Source organism: Schizophyllum commune, assembly GCF_000143185.2.
Source record: "Schizophyllum commune H4-8 unplaced genomic scaffold SCHCOscaffold_3, whole genome shotgun sequence".
NCBI classification, from domain to species: Eukaryota; Fungi; Basidiomycota; class Agaricomycetes; order Agaricales; family Schizophyllaceae; genus Schizophyllum; species Schizophyllum commune.
In genome coordinates this window covers 460208-472117 of record NW_026089540.1, presented here as the reverse complement: position 1 = coordinate 472117, position 11910 = coordinate 460208, and the positions used below count along the sequence as shown (strand labels likewise).

Sequence of the window (11910 nt, the reverse complement as noted above, 5' to 3'; positions counted from 1 at the left end):
CTATGACTGCCTTCAACGTACGTCCTCAGCTATACTATCCCGATGTCCGTACTTACGATCAAGACAGCCAGCTGGCGAAGACCAGTCGACGTACCAAAATCACCTTGCGTGAGAGCATAACCCTGGAAGGTAGGTATCGCTCCGATTTACTCCCTCCCTGTCGAGCTGCTTGCCCATATCTTCTCACTTTCGCTTCCTCCCCTCGACCGTTACTGCCTCTTTGGTGAAACATTTCCCAGACGAAAGGGCGGTTATGATCCTGAACTGACACATACGCGCATCTGAGGTTCTTCTCGAGGTCTGCAAGTATTGGCGTGCAGCTGCAATCGGCCCGTCCTCGCTGTGAACGATATTCTTATTGAAGATCCAGAATGTCCTCAGGAGCTGAGGCGCGCGGCTATGCCCTTCACTGAACTGCATACCCGAACACCTTAGGAAGCCCGGCGCCTGGCAGTGCGTACGTGACCTTGGCCTGCGTGAGCACGCAGCGATTGGAGATGCTGCATGTCACCACTGCCTCTGTCTATCAGCTCATTGACAACGCTGATCTACCGTTCGCCGAGTGCTTGGAGCTGCGGACCCTCCTCCTCCTCCTCGGCGCGGCCGAAGCCCTTCCCACTCTTCCGACATATCTCAGCCCCGAAGCCTCTGCATCTGACTCTCGGCAACATTGTGGGGGTGTGCACCAGGTCTTGGAGTTTGATTGTGTTGCGTATCCCTACAATGCGCTGAATATAATGACCGTGGAGAATGCAAGAGAACGTGGGCCCAATCGTGTCCTTCCTTGGGTCCACCTAAATGACGAGGACAAGGACAGACAATAGAGATTATTTGTAAAACCATGATATGGCACAGACCATCAATTCTGGCGTCCAAATCAGTAATGGCTGCCAATTGTCGTTCAAGGACCGTTTGGTGGTCCAAAGCAAGAGACGCGCCGCCACCGGTGGGTCACATCAGAGCCAAATACGCGCACACACCCGCACACATTCATTGTTTCCATATGCGGTAATCCTTGGCCCACTGACGTCGTCGGCTACTCGGCTGTCATAACCTGCGCTTGGCGGCGTCTCCTCACCTGCGCGTCATGCCCCCTCACTTTCTCCTGCTCACCCCTTCCGCCCTCCCATTCTCACTCTCCATCCCAAGCCCTCGAGATACAGCACACGGAGCGAAAGAAAACACAGCACACAACGCAAAAGAAAGAGAGGTAACATCCACAAGAAGCCCAGTATAATTACACCCAAAGAACCCCGTATGATTTGTGCGATATACATTTTATACGTTGACCCAAAAGAGAGGCAGTGGTAGGTAGGTAAGGCGGAGGATAGGTAGTTTATGTTATATGGCTTCGGCAGGCCAGTCGTGCAGGCGATCGTCCAAACCAGCAGGCGATCGTCCGAGCCAGTAGGTGATCCTCTCTGCGCGCGTCCCTGCTAGGCAGTCCGACCCACCGACGCGGGGCACAGCAGTTTTAGACGGATTACAAGCCGACGACATGTACAGGCATGATAATCCGGTCCAAGAGATGGTCAACCGGGCGCGCTCAGGAGGTCCAGCGTCGCGCCATGCCCGGACGCGGCGCGTGGTACATGGCTTCCCATTCCCGCAGCGCAGTGACGAATCTGCATATGGTGGCACGGCCAGAATGAACAGTGGAGACCCGTCGTGTCGAAGGAAGCGCGCCGAAGGAGAGCAGCCGTCCATCGGGAGCGCGAATGACGCGCGATAGAGGAAGGGAGGGGCACTGGTCAGCGGGGGCCGCACGTTGTGATAGAGTAGGAGAACGCGCGCACCCTGAGTTCGGCTTGACGCAGGCACGGCGCTGCTTGCAGAGCGCGTACGCGGAGTCGTAGGTCATTCCTGTGGGGCGAGTCAGCCGGGCGGAACGGGAGGGCGGAAGTGGGGCGGGGGGTGGAGCAAGTCCGGCACTGCGAACTCGCGCATGGTGTGAGGGGCACTTCGATGATGTTCGCGGAATCCAGAAGAACACCAATGGGCGGGGATGGGGAGTGGAAGGGGGTGTGCATTGGCGTGGGTGTAGGAGTAAGGTATCCTCTCACCTTGGTTCCGAATCAAGTACGCGATGACCACCGCCGCGGAGCGTGACACGCCCTGGAGATCGCGCGTCAGCGGGGGCATTGACAAATGATCGGGCTGACGCACCTGCTGGCAGTGGACCAGTACGTTTTTTCTCGCTCGCAGGGAGCGGTCGATGTGCTCACAAGCGGCCTCCAGATGTGGTCGGAGGTCAGCAGACGTCGAATCGAGCAAGGGGATTGGATAACTGTGCGGCGTTTAGCGCGGGGCGTTATCGCGGGCAGGCAGCGTACCGATGCACGCCGTCGGGGGTGTCGCTCGGCGGCGCCCACGGCGCGTCGAGCACCTGTACTACGTGGGTGACCCTGAGATGTGAGCATCACTGCGTATGAGGAGCGCGGGCTCGCTCACCGATTCGAGGCCAGCAGCTCCGGGTCGTTGGCTGCAGAGAGCGAGCCGATGTACAGACCGCCTAGGCGAGGGTCAGAGATGGTGCACGGCGCACGTCTGTGTGAGCATACCAGAGGATGGGGATGGGGAGATGACGGGGTGCATGGGCGTGCACATCGCCTGCACGATCTCGGGGGGAAGGTTGTCGAACCGAATCATGGTGGTAGCCTGGCCGTGAGCGCCGAAAAGAGTGATCGTACGAGGGGGTGGTTGTCGCCGTCGGAAGCAAGAGCCAGCTCCATGTGCCGCTCCTCATACTCCTCTATATTCCCACAGGAGCGGCAGCATCATGCGCGCGGCCCGAACTCCGCTTCGGACACGTGGTTTGCGCCCTTCCTTTTCAGGATATTTTGGTTCCATCTTCCTTCCTCCACGAGCACTCCTCCTCGTTGCGTTGGAAGGTTTCGCAGCCCTCCTCTACCTCAGGACGCGGACTAGTCGAAGGCCAGCGAGCGACGCTGGCATGGCCAAAATATCGACAATCACAGCCCGCCTAGCTCAATCGGATAGAGCGTCAGACTCTTACCATCTAGGCGGTATCTGAAGGCTGCGAGTTCGACCCTCGCGGTGGGCTACTACTTTTGTTTTGCACCGCAACATCGCCAGCCAGGCAGTTCAGAGTTCTGACGACGCTGATTGCATCATTATACACAAGCTGCTAACGTTGAACACGAGGCCATCAAGCGAGTCAGGCAGATGAGAACTCGTTAAAACTCGTCATTAATGCCAAATTCTATCTCGTCAAGCTGCCTCAGCGTCAGCGATTATTCCCGAGGCAGCCTTCTCAGCAATCTGTGCAGAAGTCAACGGATGCGGCGGACCATGTTGTGGATCAGGCTCACCATATACATAGGAGTCGTCGGGAACCATCCGGGCACGTTAGGCCAGGCGCTGAGGTCGACGACCCGCAAACCAGACACGCCACGGACCCTGAAGTCACCGTCGAGTACCGCGTACTCGTCTAGAAGTTGTATATCGTTAGCAATCTCCAGCTCGCATATTCAGACGGGCACTCACCATCGTCTGCGCCCAACTTCGCCGTACAGCATGCATGATGGCCTGCGTGTTTGCGTTAGCACTGCCACCCCAATCAGTCCAATCCCGCTCACCAAAGACTTGCTCATAGACATGCCGCTCCACATCCTCGTCTGTCGTATAGTTCGATCCCGGGAATATCTCCTTCTCCACGAACGGCGCAATGTACGGCGAGTTCTCCACGATGCCCCGCGCGCGCTTCACCGCATCGCGCAGCGTGGCCACATCGGTCTGACCGCCCTCGGCTTGGAAGCGGTTCTTGAAGATGCGGAGCTTGTCCTGCGGGTGGCTGCCCGTCAGAGTGACCGTGCCGCGCGAGGAGGGGTGCGAGCGCAGCGCGATTGCCGTCAGTCCGTTGCGGGTGCCCGTGATGAGTTCGCTGACACCTGCAATGTAAGTTAGTGGAGGCACAGGTCGACGCTTTTCGAGAGAAAAGTCACCAGGCTTGAAGCCTGGGAAGTACGTGAACCCCCAGTAGAGGTCCATATCCGGATCCTCGAGACTCTCGTCTGACTTGTATGGCATCTGCACGGCGATGAAGCCCAAGCCATAAACGTTCTCGCGCGTCTCGGTGTACTCGGAGAGGCAGGGATCGGTGGCAGGGTCCGAGCCGTACGTGCAGCCGTTGAAGAGCGTGTAGTTGTTCTTGAGCAACCAAGAGGTGCTCACTTCGTCGCGATCTGGTACGAACGGTGAGCTAACGGGGAATCCATCGAGTTCACTACGACTTACCCTGAAGGTTGCTCCCAACGCCAGGCGAGTGGACCACCGGCTCGATGCCAAACTCGCTGAGTTGCTTCTCGTCGCCTATACCTGAGAGCTAAACCGCGTGCTTTTGTGAGTTTCATAATGATCGAAAGCGATGGTATATATTCACCAAGAGCTGTAGTACATCGTCAGCCGTGGCATCAGGCGAATTCACACATCGAGAATCACGCACCAACTGAGGGGTCTGGAACACCCCCGCCGCCACGATGACCTCCCTCTTCGCATAGATCGTCTCCGTCTTCAGATCCTCCGTGCGATAGAAGCCCGACTGCACTGGCAATCCAGCTCCACGCGCCACCTCTACGCCTATCGCCCGCGGCTGAGTGAAGTTGCCCGCCTGACAGAGCACGACCTTCGTCGCCAGAGTATCGAACGCGAAGTGCAGGCGGTCAGGGTGCGCGGCCTGCACGTCCTTAAGGCGGTTATAGACAGAGGACCGGACGTTGTTCTCGTCGATCGTGTTCGAGTTGATACCGACTCCCGTCGCAAGGTTATTGCTGAGGCTGTTGATATCTGGGATGAGCGGGGATGCTGCGGCGAGTAGGCCCGTCGTGATGTTGTCCAGCTGCGCGTCTGGAAGAGTGTAAGTATAATCTGATGAAGCACCTTGAACAACATGACCCACCAGCAAAGGTCGACAGCACCCCTTGATCGAGCCCGTTCGTTCCAAGCCAGCCAGAGTAACCGTGCTCGGTGCTATTCGGGATGTACGAGTTTCGTTCGATGAGCTTGAAGTACTCCCAGATGTTCTCGAGCGACCAGGATTCACCGAAGAGCTTCTCAAGGTCGGCAAAGTCGCGACGTATATTACCGACGAAGTTGACGACGGCGTTATGGACGGTGCAGCCGCCGAGGCCGCGAGCGCGAGGATACCTAAGCGATTTACGCAAGTCGATGAACTAACGTTGCAGGAAGAGACACCACATGCGTACCATACGTCGTTCTGGGTGTATGGAAAGTCTTCCGGATATTCGTCGAGAGTGTAGGCGAGTTCGAGTTGGGGGTCTGCAGAACTCGTCAGTCGAAGCGATGGTTTCCCCGGCATCGAGCTGCATACCTGAGATAGCGCGACCAAGGTAGTTCGGGACAGTGACATTGTAGTTGTGCACGTCGTGGCCGACGTCAATCACAAGCACTATCACACGGAGGTCAGTCCTCAGCGAGAACCCTTCCTATCGCTTGATCGATACTCGACGCACCTGTGAACCCAGCCTCGGCTAGTCGCGCGGCCACTGGTCCGCCACCTGCGCCCGACCCGACGACTACATAGTCGTAGACCCCTTGCACGTTACCAGGGCAGGCGTCAAGCGCCACGGCAGTGACGGAGAGAAGAGCCAGCGAAAGAGGCGTCAGGAAGCGCATCGCGGAGAAGTCGAGTCTCTTTTCAGGAGAAGAAGGCCTTCCTTGGACGAGGTAAGAAGCAACTGAGGAGGAGGAAGTCCACTTGCTGTGCCTTTTATGAAGAGAAGGTAAGCATCCGGCAAACCGCTGTCCCGAGGCACTCTAGAGATGGGTGATTGCTAGAGTCAGTGTGCTCGCTGTGGCGAGCTTCGTCTTCGATATTCTGCACCTGTCCTCCCATAACGTACCCATAGTACCTGAGCACAGGCTCGGGATGGGAAGCCACAAGGGTGATTCCATATGCTTTTGGGCTTCGTAGCACCTGCTGCATCGCAATCACTGTAACATGCGCACCTTGTCTGCGAAAGTAGCTGATGAGGACCGCTTGGGTTGAGTCCAGCCGGGTCCAGAAAGACACAGCACCGACGACTGGGATTGGTTTGCTCTGCTAAAGTACTGCCAGACAGGGTGATATAGCGCTGACATAGACCTCGCCGTAGCATGAGAACTGGAGATGAGGTCAATGACGAGAAACAAGGAATATTGATCATGAGAGTTAGCTACAAGGAAGGGCCGATAGGCCCGTCGATGTTCCCACCGTACTGCAAGTTCACAAAGCTCCGGCTTCGGTGATTATCATAGCGGCAGCCTTCTCGGCAAGCTACAATGAGGTCAGTCGATGCATAATCTGCTTGACCGGCTACCCACCATATACATAGGCGTCGTCGGAAACCACCCTGGGACGTTAGGCCAGGCGCTTAAGTCAACGACACGTAGCGAAGACACGCCGCGAACTCTGAAGTCGCCGTCGAGCACGGCGTACTCATCTACATGTAGCGCGTAAATACGAGCCATACGGTCTTCCGAGTACGTGCTCACCATCATCCGTGCCCATCTTGGCCGTACAACACGCATGATGACCTATACCACTGCGTCAACGCTTCCCACAAGACCAACCTGGATCCACTCACCAAAGACATGCTCGTACACATGCCTCTCCACGTCCTCGTCCGTGGTATAGTTCGCCCCCGGGAACACCTCCATCTCCAGGAAAGGCGCGATGTAAGGAGACCCCTCCACGATGCTCCGCGCGCGCTTCACTGCATCTCGAAGAGCGGCGACGTCAGTCCTGCCGCCTTCGCCTTGAAAGCGGTTCTTGAAGATGTGAAGCTTGTCTTGCGGGTGGCTACCCGTCAAAGACACCGTCCCGCGGGAGGATGGACGTGCGCGCAGCGCAATCGCCGACAGGCCGTTGTGGGTGCGAGCGATGAGGTCGCCGACGCCTGTTGCCAACGAGCGTCAGATACAAGCGACGAAACAGAGTCAGATAGCACGTACCGCGTCTGAAGCCCGGAAAGTACGTGAGTCCCCAGTAGATGTCGATATCCGAGTCTTCCAGACTCTCGTCTGATTTGTAAGGCATATGGAGATTGATGATACCAAGACCGTAGACGTTCTCGTGGGTTGAGACGTAGTCCGCCAGGCAGGGATCGGTGGCGGGGTCAGAACCATAGGTGCACCCATTGAGGAGCGTGTAGTTGTTCTTGAATACCCATGAGGTGCTGACTTCGTCGTGATCTATAGAGACGAGTGAGCAATGAGGAAGTTATACACGCAGGAGCGTGGCCTACCTTGCAGATTTTGCCCGACGCCTGGAGTATGGACAATGGTGTCAATGCCGAACTTGGAGAGTTCTTCCTCGTCGCCAATACCAGAGAGCTGGAAGAACGTGAGCGTCAGTCTAAGTTAAGGCGGTACTCCTTCCATACCATAAGCTACAAACCTCGTCGTCAGAGACCCAACAAATCGAAGCCAAGACAAGAGCGCACCAGTTGAGGAGTCTGAAACACGCCCGCCGCCACAATGACCTCCCTCTTCGCAAAGATCTTCTCTGTCTTCAGATGCTTCTTGCGATGAAAGTCCGACTGCACCGGCAACCCAGCATTCCGCGCCACCTCGACGCCTATTGCCTTTGGCTGCGCACCATCCTCTCCTTTACAAAGGATAATCTTCGTCGCTAGCGTGTCGAAAGCGAAGTGCAGCCGGTCGGGATGAGCGGCGTGTACCTCCTTCAGGCGATTGTAGACGGACGAGCGGACGTTATGTTCGTCGATCGTGTTGGGGTTGAGAGCGACGCCGGTCGCATCATTGTTACTGAGGCTGTTGATGTCCGGGATAGGGGACGCCGCGGAGAGCAGGCCCGTCGTAATGTTGTTCAACATCGTGTCTTCGAAAGAAGTTGATGAGTAAGAGCTGCTGCAAGCGCCATGCGATGGCACGACGAACCTGGGAATCTCGCTAAAATCCCTTCGTCAAGGCCCTTCGTCGCCAGCCATCCATCGTAGCCATGCTCAGTACTGTTCGGGATGTAGAGGTTCCTCTCGATAAGCTTGAAGTACTCCCAGATGCTTTCGAGAGACCAAGAACTTCCGAACATCTTCTCAAAGTCCGCGAAGTCACGACGCAGGTTGCCGACGACGTTGACGACGGCGTTGTGCACTGTAGACCCGCCAAGGCCGCGGGCGCGGGGATACCTTGGGACGATGAACGCATATAGGCAGTGAAAAGACGGTGCGCTGACCATACGTCGTCTTGAATATATGTGAAGTCCTTAGGGTACTCGTCGAGAGTGTAACCCAGCTCGAGCTCTGGATCTGCGCCGGCCAGTCAGTTCAGCGAGGCTACGACGTGCTTGAGAGCTGCGCACCCTCAATGACACGGCCGAGGTAGTTCGGGATAGTCGCATTGTAGTTATGTACATCGTGTCCGACGTCGACTACGAGCACTGGTAAACGATGAGTTCCTGATATGGCGTTGTCTGGACTGCCAGCAGCTTTACGCACCCTTGAATCCAGTCTCGGCCAAGCGCGCCGCCACAGGTCCTCCTCCAGCGCCCGAACCGACAACGATGTAGTCGTACTCCGCGTTCGTGCTGTCCGGACAGCATTCAAGAGCGCATGTGGTCGCGGCGAGGGCCGCTACTGAGATGCACGCCCCAGGGCGCATGGTGAAGGTGTCGGATTCGGTAGCAGACAGGACTTTGGGCGGGAAAAGACCAGCAAAGGGGGGATTGGCAACACTGCCTACTTATACGTAGTGCCATCTTCACGTTACCGTCCCAACGCTCGACATTCTTGGAGAATGTACATCCTTGGAGGTACACCGCCGCTGCGTCGGTTAGGTCTGCGCATCTTCGACATCTTCTGATAGAGAGGACCACCAAAGAGAGGTGAAGTGGGGATATATCAAATGTGGCGCGCTCGTAGTCCATCGTAGACCTGCCAGTTATGGGGCTACCACGGGCGAGCAGCATTTAGAATCTCAAGCAACCGAAGCGAGTTGTTCTGAGATCCCAAGGGCACCACAGTAACTGCTATCCTCTGGTCCAGCCAAAAGACTGAGATCCAAGATTCATTAGAGTTCGTTGGTGGTTCGGGACAAGTGCGAGCAATTGACTGAAGGTAGGAAGGACAAATCGGCAAGTGCCGTGAGGATTCTCACGCTTCGCCGCCGTGCCTCGTGTTTTGGCGCCGCCATCAAGTCCCTCCAAAGGATGGAGTTCTCCGCAGCGCCGATACTGAAACTTTGCTGGCAGATTGTGCTCACGAATCACTCGGTCTAGAGGTACATTTCATTGGCACTGAAGGCCTCCATTGACTGCGCTCGCGCTAGCCGTAAACTAATCTACATCATGCATTACGCATGCAAAGGTATCGTGTCGTGGCGTCAAGCCGTGACGGGCTGCTCGCAGCCCGCCCCCAGCACGTAAGTGTAAATAAGTAGGTAACCGAGACGAGACCGAGACCGGGAACAATCTAAAGAGGGGATGCGAAGAGAGACGATCGCAGATCCATAATGATATGGAGAACACTGGACATGAGGACAGCATGGACGACAGCATAAGCAGGACGGCAGCTGGGGCATGGGCATGTAGACATAGCGTACACGCCACGAAGGAAGAGGGCCGAGACGCTTAAGCGTGGCGGCGGCTCTTCCAGTGGCGCTTGTGCGAGACGAAGGAGCGCGCTTCGCGGAGGGCGCGCGCGCTGGCGGCCGGGGAGGACGAGGCAGCGGAGTCGCTGTCGAGCTCCATCGACCCGTTGACGCACTTCATGCCCGCGGCGGTGCTGCCCATGTTCTGCCAGATGCCGGAGCCGCAGACACTCCAGGTGGTCGTGGAGTCGCAGCGGGTCTCGCCCTCGTTGTCGCACGGGACGGCAGAGCCGGCAGCGCCAGACGCGGAGCCAGTGCCCGACGCACCGCCGGCAGCGCCAGTGGCGGACGAGCCAGCGGCACCGGAGGCGCCAGACGCACCACCGGCGGAACCAGACGAACCAGCAGCGCCGGTCGCGGAAGAGCCGGAAGCGGCGGACGTGGCAGAAGCACCACCAGCACCAGCGGCAGAGCTGGCGCCACCGAGGGCAGAGGAGAGGCCGCCGACGTCGCCACCATTGTTGACACCAGTGGCGGAGGCAGCGGCAGAGGAGGCGCCAGCAGCCGAGGTCGGGGCAGAGCCGGAGCCGCCGCCAATGCCGATAGAGACAGACGCGGACGCACCGGCACCGCCAGCGGACGAAGCACCAGTGGCACCAGCACCGCCAGCAGAGGACGAGCCGCTGCCACCAGAAGAGCCGCCAGAGGAGCTACCGGTGGCACCGCAGTCGCCGGTCGGGTCGCCGAGGTTGGCGCCATCAGCGGTCTCGACCTGGTCGCCGGGGTTCGGGTACTTGACGTCGATACCCTCCGCGATAGTGCACGAGTTGATGCTGCTGAGCTGGGCGACGAACATGTCCGGGTACGAGTCGAGGCCGGAGCCACCGTTCTCGATGGTGACCATCGCGCTGCGGGAGGAGGTCAGCCGATGATCGGCGTGCGGCGATCGTGCGAACGTACCAGTTCATGTAGAACTCGCGGTTGCCGATCTCGTTGTTCCAGGTCCAGGCGAAGACGACGTCGCCGTTCTTGACGTCCGTGGGGATGTCGACGTTCAGAGTGTTGTCACCCGAGTTCGCCGGGCACTTGCCCTCGAAGGACTTGATGACCTTGAAGGTCTTGCCCTCGTCCTCGGAGATCGAGAGCTGGCAGGAGCCACCGCCGTGGTTCGCACCGCCGGTGATGCTAGATGCAGTGGTTAGCAGGGCACGAGAGACGATAGTCAGGCAGACGTACGTGATCTGCTGCGAAGAGCCAGCCTGCCAGGTCGCCACGGACTCCTTGCCCTCCGTGTCATCAAGGTATCCCTTGCACGGGAAGTTGGAACCGTCGGCTTCCAGAGGTGAGGTCATGCTGTAGTCGATGTTCTGACCAGCGTTCTTGTTGGCCTTGCTGCGCAGTGGCGGGGGCGAGGTCATCTCCATATGAGCAGAGACCGACGCGACAAGCGCGGCGGCGACAGATGCGATCGTAAAAGCCCTCATCGTAAAGTTGTTGTGGGAGGTGGTGCGGAAGAGAGCGCGGGGGAGGAGAGACAGTGGGGGATGAGGAAGAGAATGGACTGGCGGCGCTGCTCGCAGCTTTATACCGCACGGAGAAGAAAGGTTGAAGGTAAAGAGCAAGTTCGAAAGGAACGCGCTTTTATACGTGAACTATCAAATCACGTGGCGCTGTCAAGAATAGCCCATTGTGGAGCGTGCGATGTCCCCATTCATTGTCCTCCTTCTGGCGGTGGCGCGCGCATTGTCCGTTCACTGCATAACGGGGGACGATCCTCAGAGCAGCAAAAACATCGTCTGCAACGTCGACGAGCTCACCCACCCCAGGCACGCATACCCGGCCTCGCCCAAGCACTGTGACCACGCCCTGACATGACGCTTCTTTTCGCAGTCCATCTAGTCTCTTCCGTAGCCAAATATGACATGTCCGTTGCGAGGCCAACGCCTTGGTAACACATTGAGTCCACGACGCCCAATCGCGCTTTGCGAAAGTTTTCAGGCGCAGACCAAGCCCGCGAAGACCGAGCAGATGGGTCAAAGACAGCGCGGGGCGATGCGCGAAAGAAGAGGAAAGACGGTGGAGCCGGACAGAGCACAGACTTCGCGCAGGCTCGACATCGCGGTCGCTTCAAGCCGCCCTGGGACCCCGTCAGGTCGCCGCACAGCACGGCGGCGAACATAGCGCGCCCCTCAGGGTGTGCAAAAGACAAACACGCCGGCAGCGTGTCCTCCCCTGCCGGCAGACCGCACGTCCGTGTTACCTGTACGCCTTTGCCATGCCTCCGACCAGCGGCCTTTGCGCGGCTGCGGACGAAAAAGATCTGTGATCTAAGCACGGTATGCT

At 57.9% G+C, this 11910-nt stretch overlaps 5 protein-coding genes and 1 non-coding gene across 6 annotated transcripts; 1 reads left to right on the top strand and 5 right to left on the bottom strand.

Moving 5' to 3' along the window:
- Positions 1 to 1231: 1231 nt before the first annotated feature.
- On the bottom strand, positions 1232 to 2651 carry SCHCODRAFT_02613857 (phosphatases II; the record flags this gene model as incomplete). The annotated part of the gene is made up of 8 exons (XM_003033586.2): positions 1232 to 1316; positions 1430 to 1625; positions 1797 to 1863; positions 2064 to 2115; positions 2167 to 2287; positions 2334 to 2405; positions 2452 to 2512; positions 2562 to 2651. Coding segments are annotated over 7 exons (542 nt in total), but the record flags the coding sequence as incomplete, so codon positions are not given.
- A 326-nt stretch (positions 2652 to 2977) lies between these two features.
- SCHCODRAFT_t59 lies at positions 2978 to 3064 on the top strand. Its single transcript has one exon. It is a non-coding gene; the product is annotated as a tRNA-Lys (tRNA).
- Positions 3065 to 3108: 44 nt separating this feature from the next.
- SCHCODRAFT_02568159 (alcohol oxidase) lies at positions 3109 to 5667 on the bottom strand. Its single transcript, XM_050343816.1, has 9 exons — positions 5493 to 5667; positions 5351 to 5428; positions 4466 to 5298; positions 4403 to 4408; positions 4258 to 4345; positions 3600 to 4205; positions 3508 to 3549; positions 3333 to 3451; positions 3109 to 3282 (listed from the first exon to the last, which is right to left on the bottom strand). The coding sequence occupies exons 1-9, from the start codon at positions 5653 to 5655 to the stop codon at positions 3232 to 3234; spliced, it is 1986 nt and encodes a 661-aa protein (XP_050201487.1). The 5' UTR covers positions 5656 to 5667; the 3' UTR covers positions 3109 to 3231.
- Positions 5668 to 6820: 1153 nt separating this feature from the next.
- On the bottom strand, positions 6821 to 7856 carry SCHCODRAFT_02663917 (uncharacterized protein; the record flags this gene model as incomplete). Its single annotated transcript, XM_050346530.1, has 3 exons — positions 6821 to 7212; positions 7266 to 7353; positions 7464 to 7856. 3 exons carry the CDS (start codon positions 7854 to 7856, stop codon positions 6821 to 6823), a joined length of 873 nt encoding a protein of 290 aa, XP_050201486.1.
- A 149-nt stretch (positions 7857 to 8005) lies between these two features.
- SCHCODRAFT_02474010 (uncharacterized protein) lies at positions 8006 to 8167 on the bottom strand (the record flags this gene model as incomplete). Its single annotated transcript, XM_050342725.1, has 1 exon — positions 8006 to 8167. A coding segment is annotated over one exon (162 nt), but the record flags the coding sequence as incomplete, so codon positions are not given.
- A 1055-nt stretch (positions 8168 to 9222) lies between these two features.
- SCHCODRAFT_02676007 (uncharacterized protein) lies at positions 9223 to 11180 on the bottom strand. The gene is made up of 3 exons (XM_003033585.2): positions 10804 to 11180; positions 10528 to 10752; positions 9223 to 10475 (listed from the first exon to the last, which is right to left on the bottom strand). The coding sequence occupies exons 1-3, from the start codon at positions 11049 to 11051 to the stop codon at positions 9608 to 9610; spliced, it is 1341 nt and encodes a 446-aa protein (XP_003033631.1). The 5' UTR covers positions 11052 to 11180; the 3' UTR covers positions 9223 to 9607.
- Positions 11181 to 11910: the final 730 nt, after the last annotated feature.

Bases quoted from the DNA above. Each gene is read 5' to 3' on its own strand.
- SCHCODRAFT_02568159 (XM_050343816.1), bottom strand. From the start codon at position 5,655: ATGCGCTTCCTGACGCCTCTTTCGCTGGCTCTTCTCTCCGTCACTGCC. The intron at 3,550-3,599 runs GTGAGCGGGATT...GCAAACACGCAG, and splicing joins TGTCTATGAGCAAGTCTTTG to GCCATCATGCATGCTGTACG. The intron at 3,452-3,507 runs GTGAGTGCCCGT...TACAACTTCTAG, and splicing joins GAAGTTGGGCGCAGACGATG to ACGAGTACGCGGTACTCGAC.
- SCHCODRAFT_02676007 (XM_003033585.2), bottom strand. From the start codon at position 11,051: ATGAGGGCTTTTACGATCGCATCTGTCGCCGCCGCGCTTGTCGCGTCG. The intron at 10,753-10,803 runs GTACGTCTGCCT...CACTGCATCTAG, and splicing joins GGCTCTTCGCAGCAGATCAC to CATCACCGGCGGTGCGAACC. The intron at 10,476-10,527 runs GTACGTTCGCAC...CTCCTCCCGCAG, and splicing joins CGCGAGTTCTACATGAACTG to CGCGATGGTCACCATCGAGA.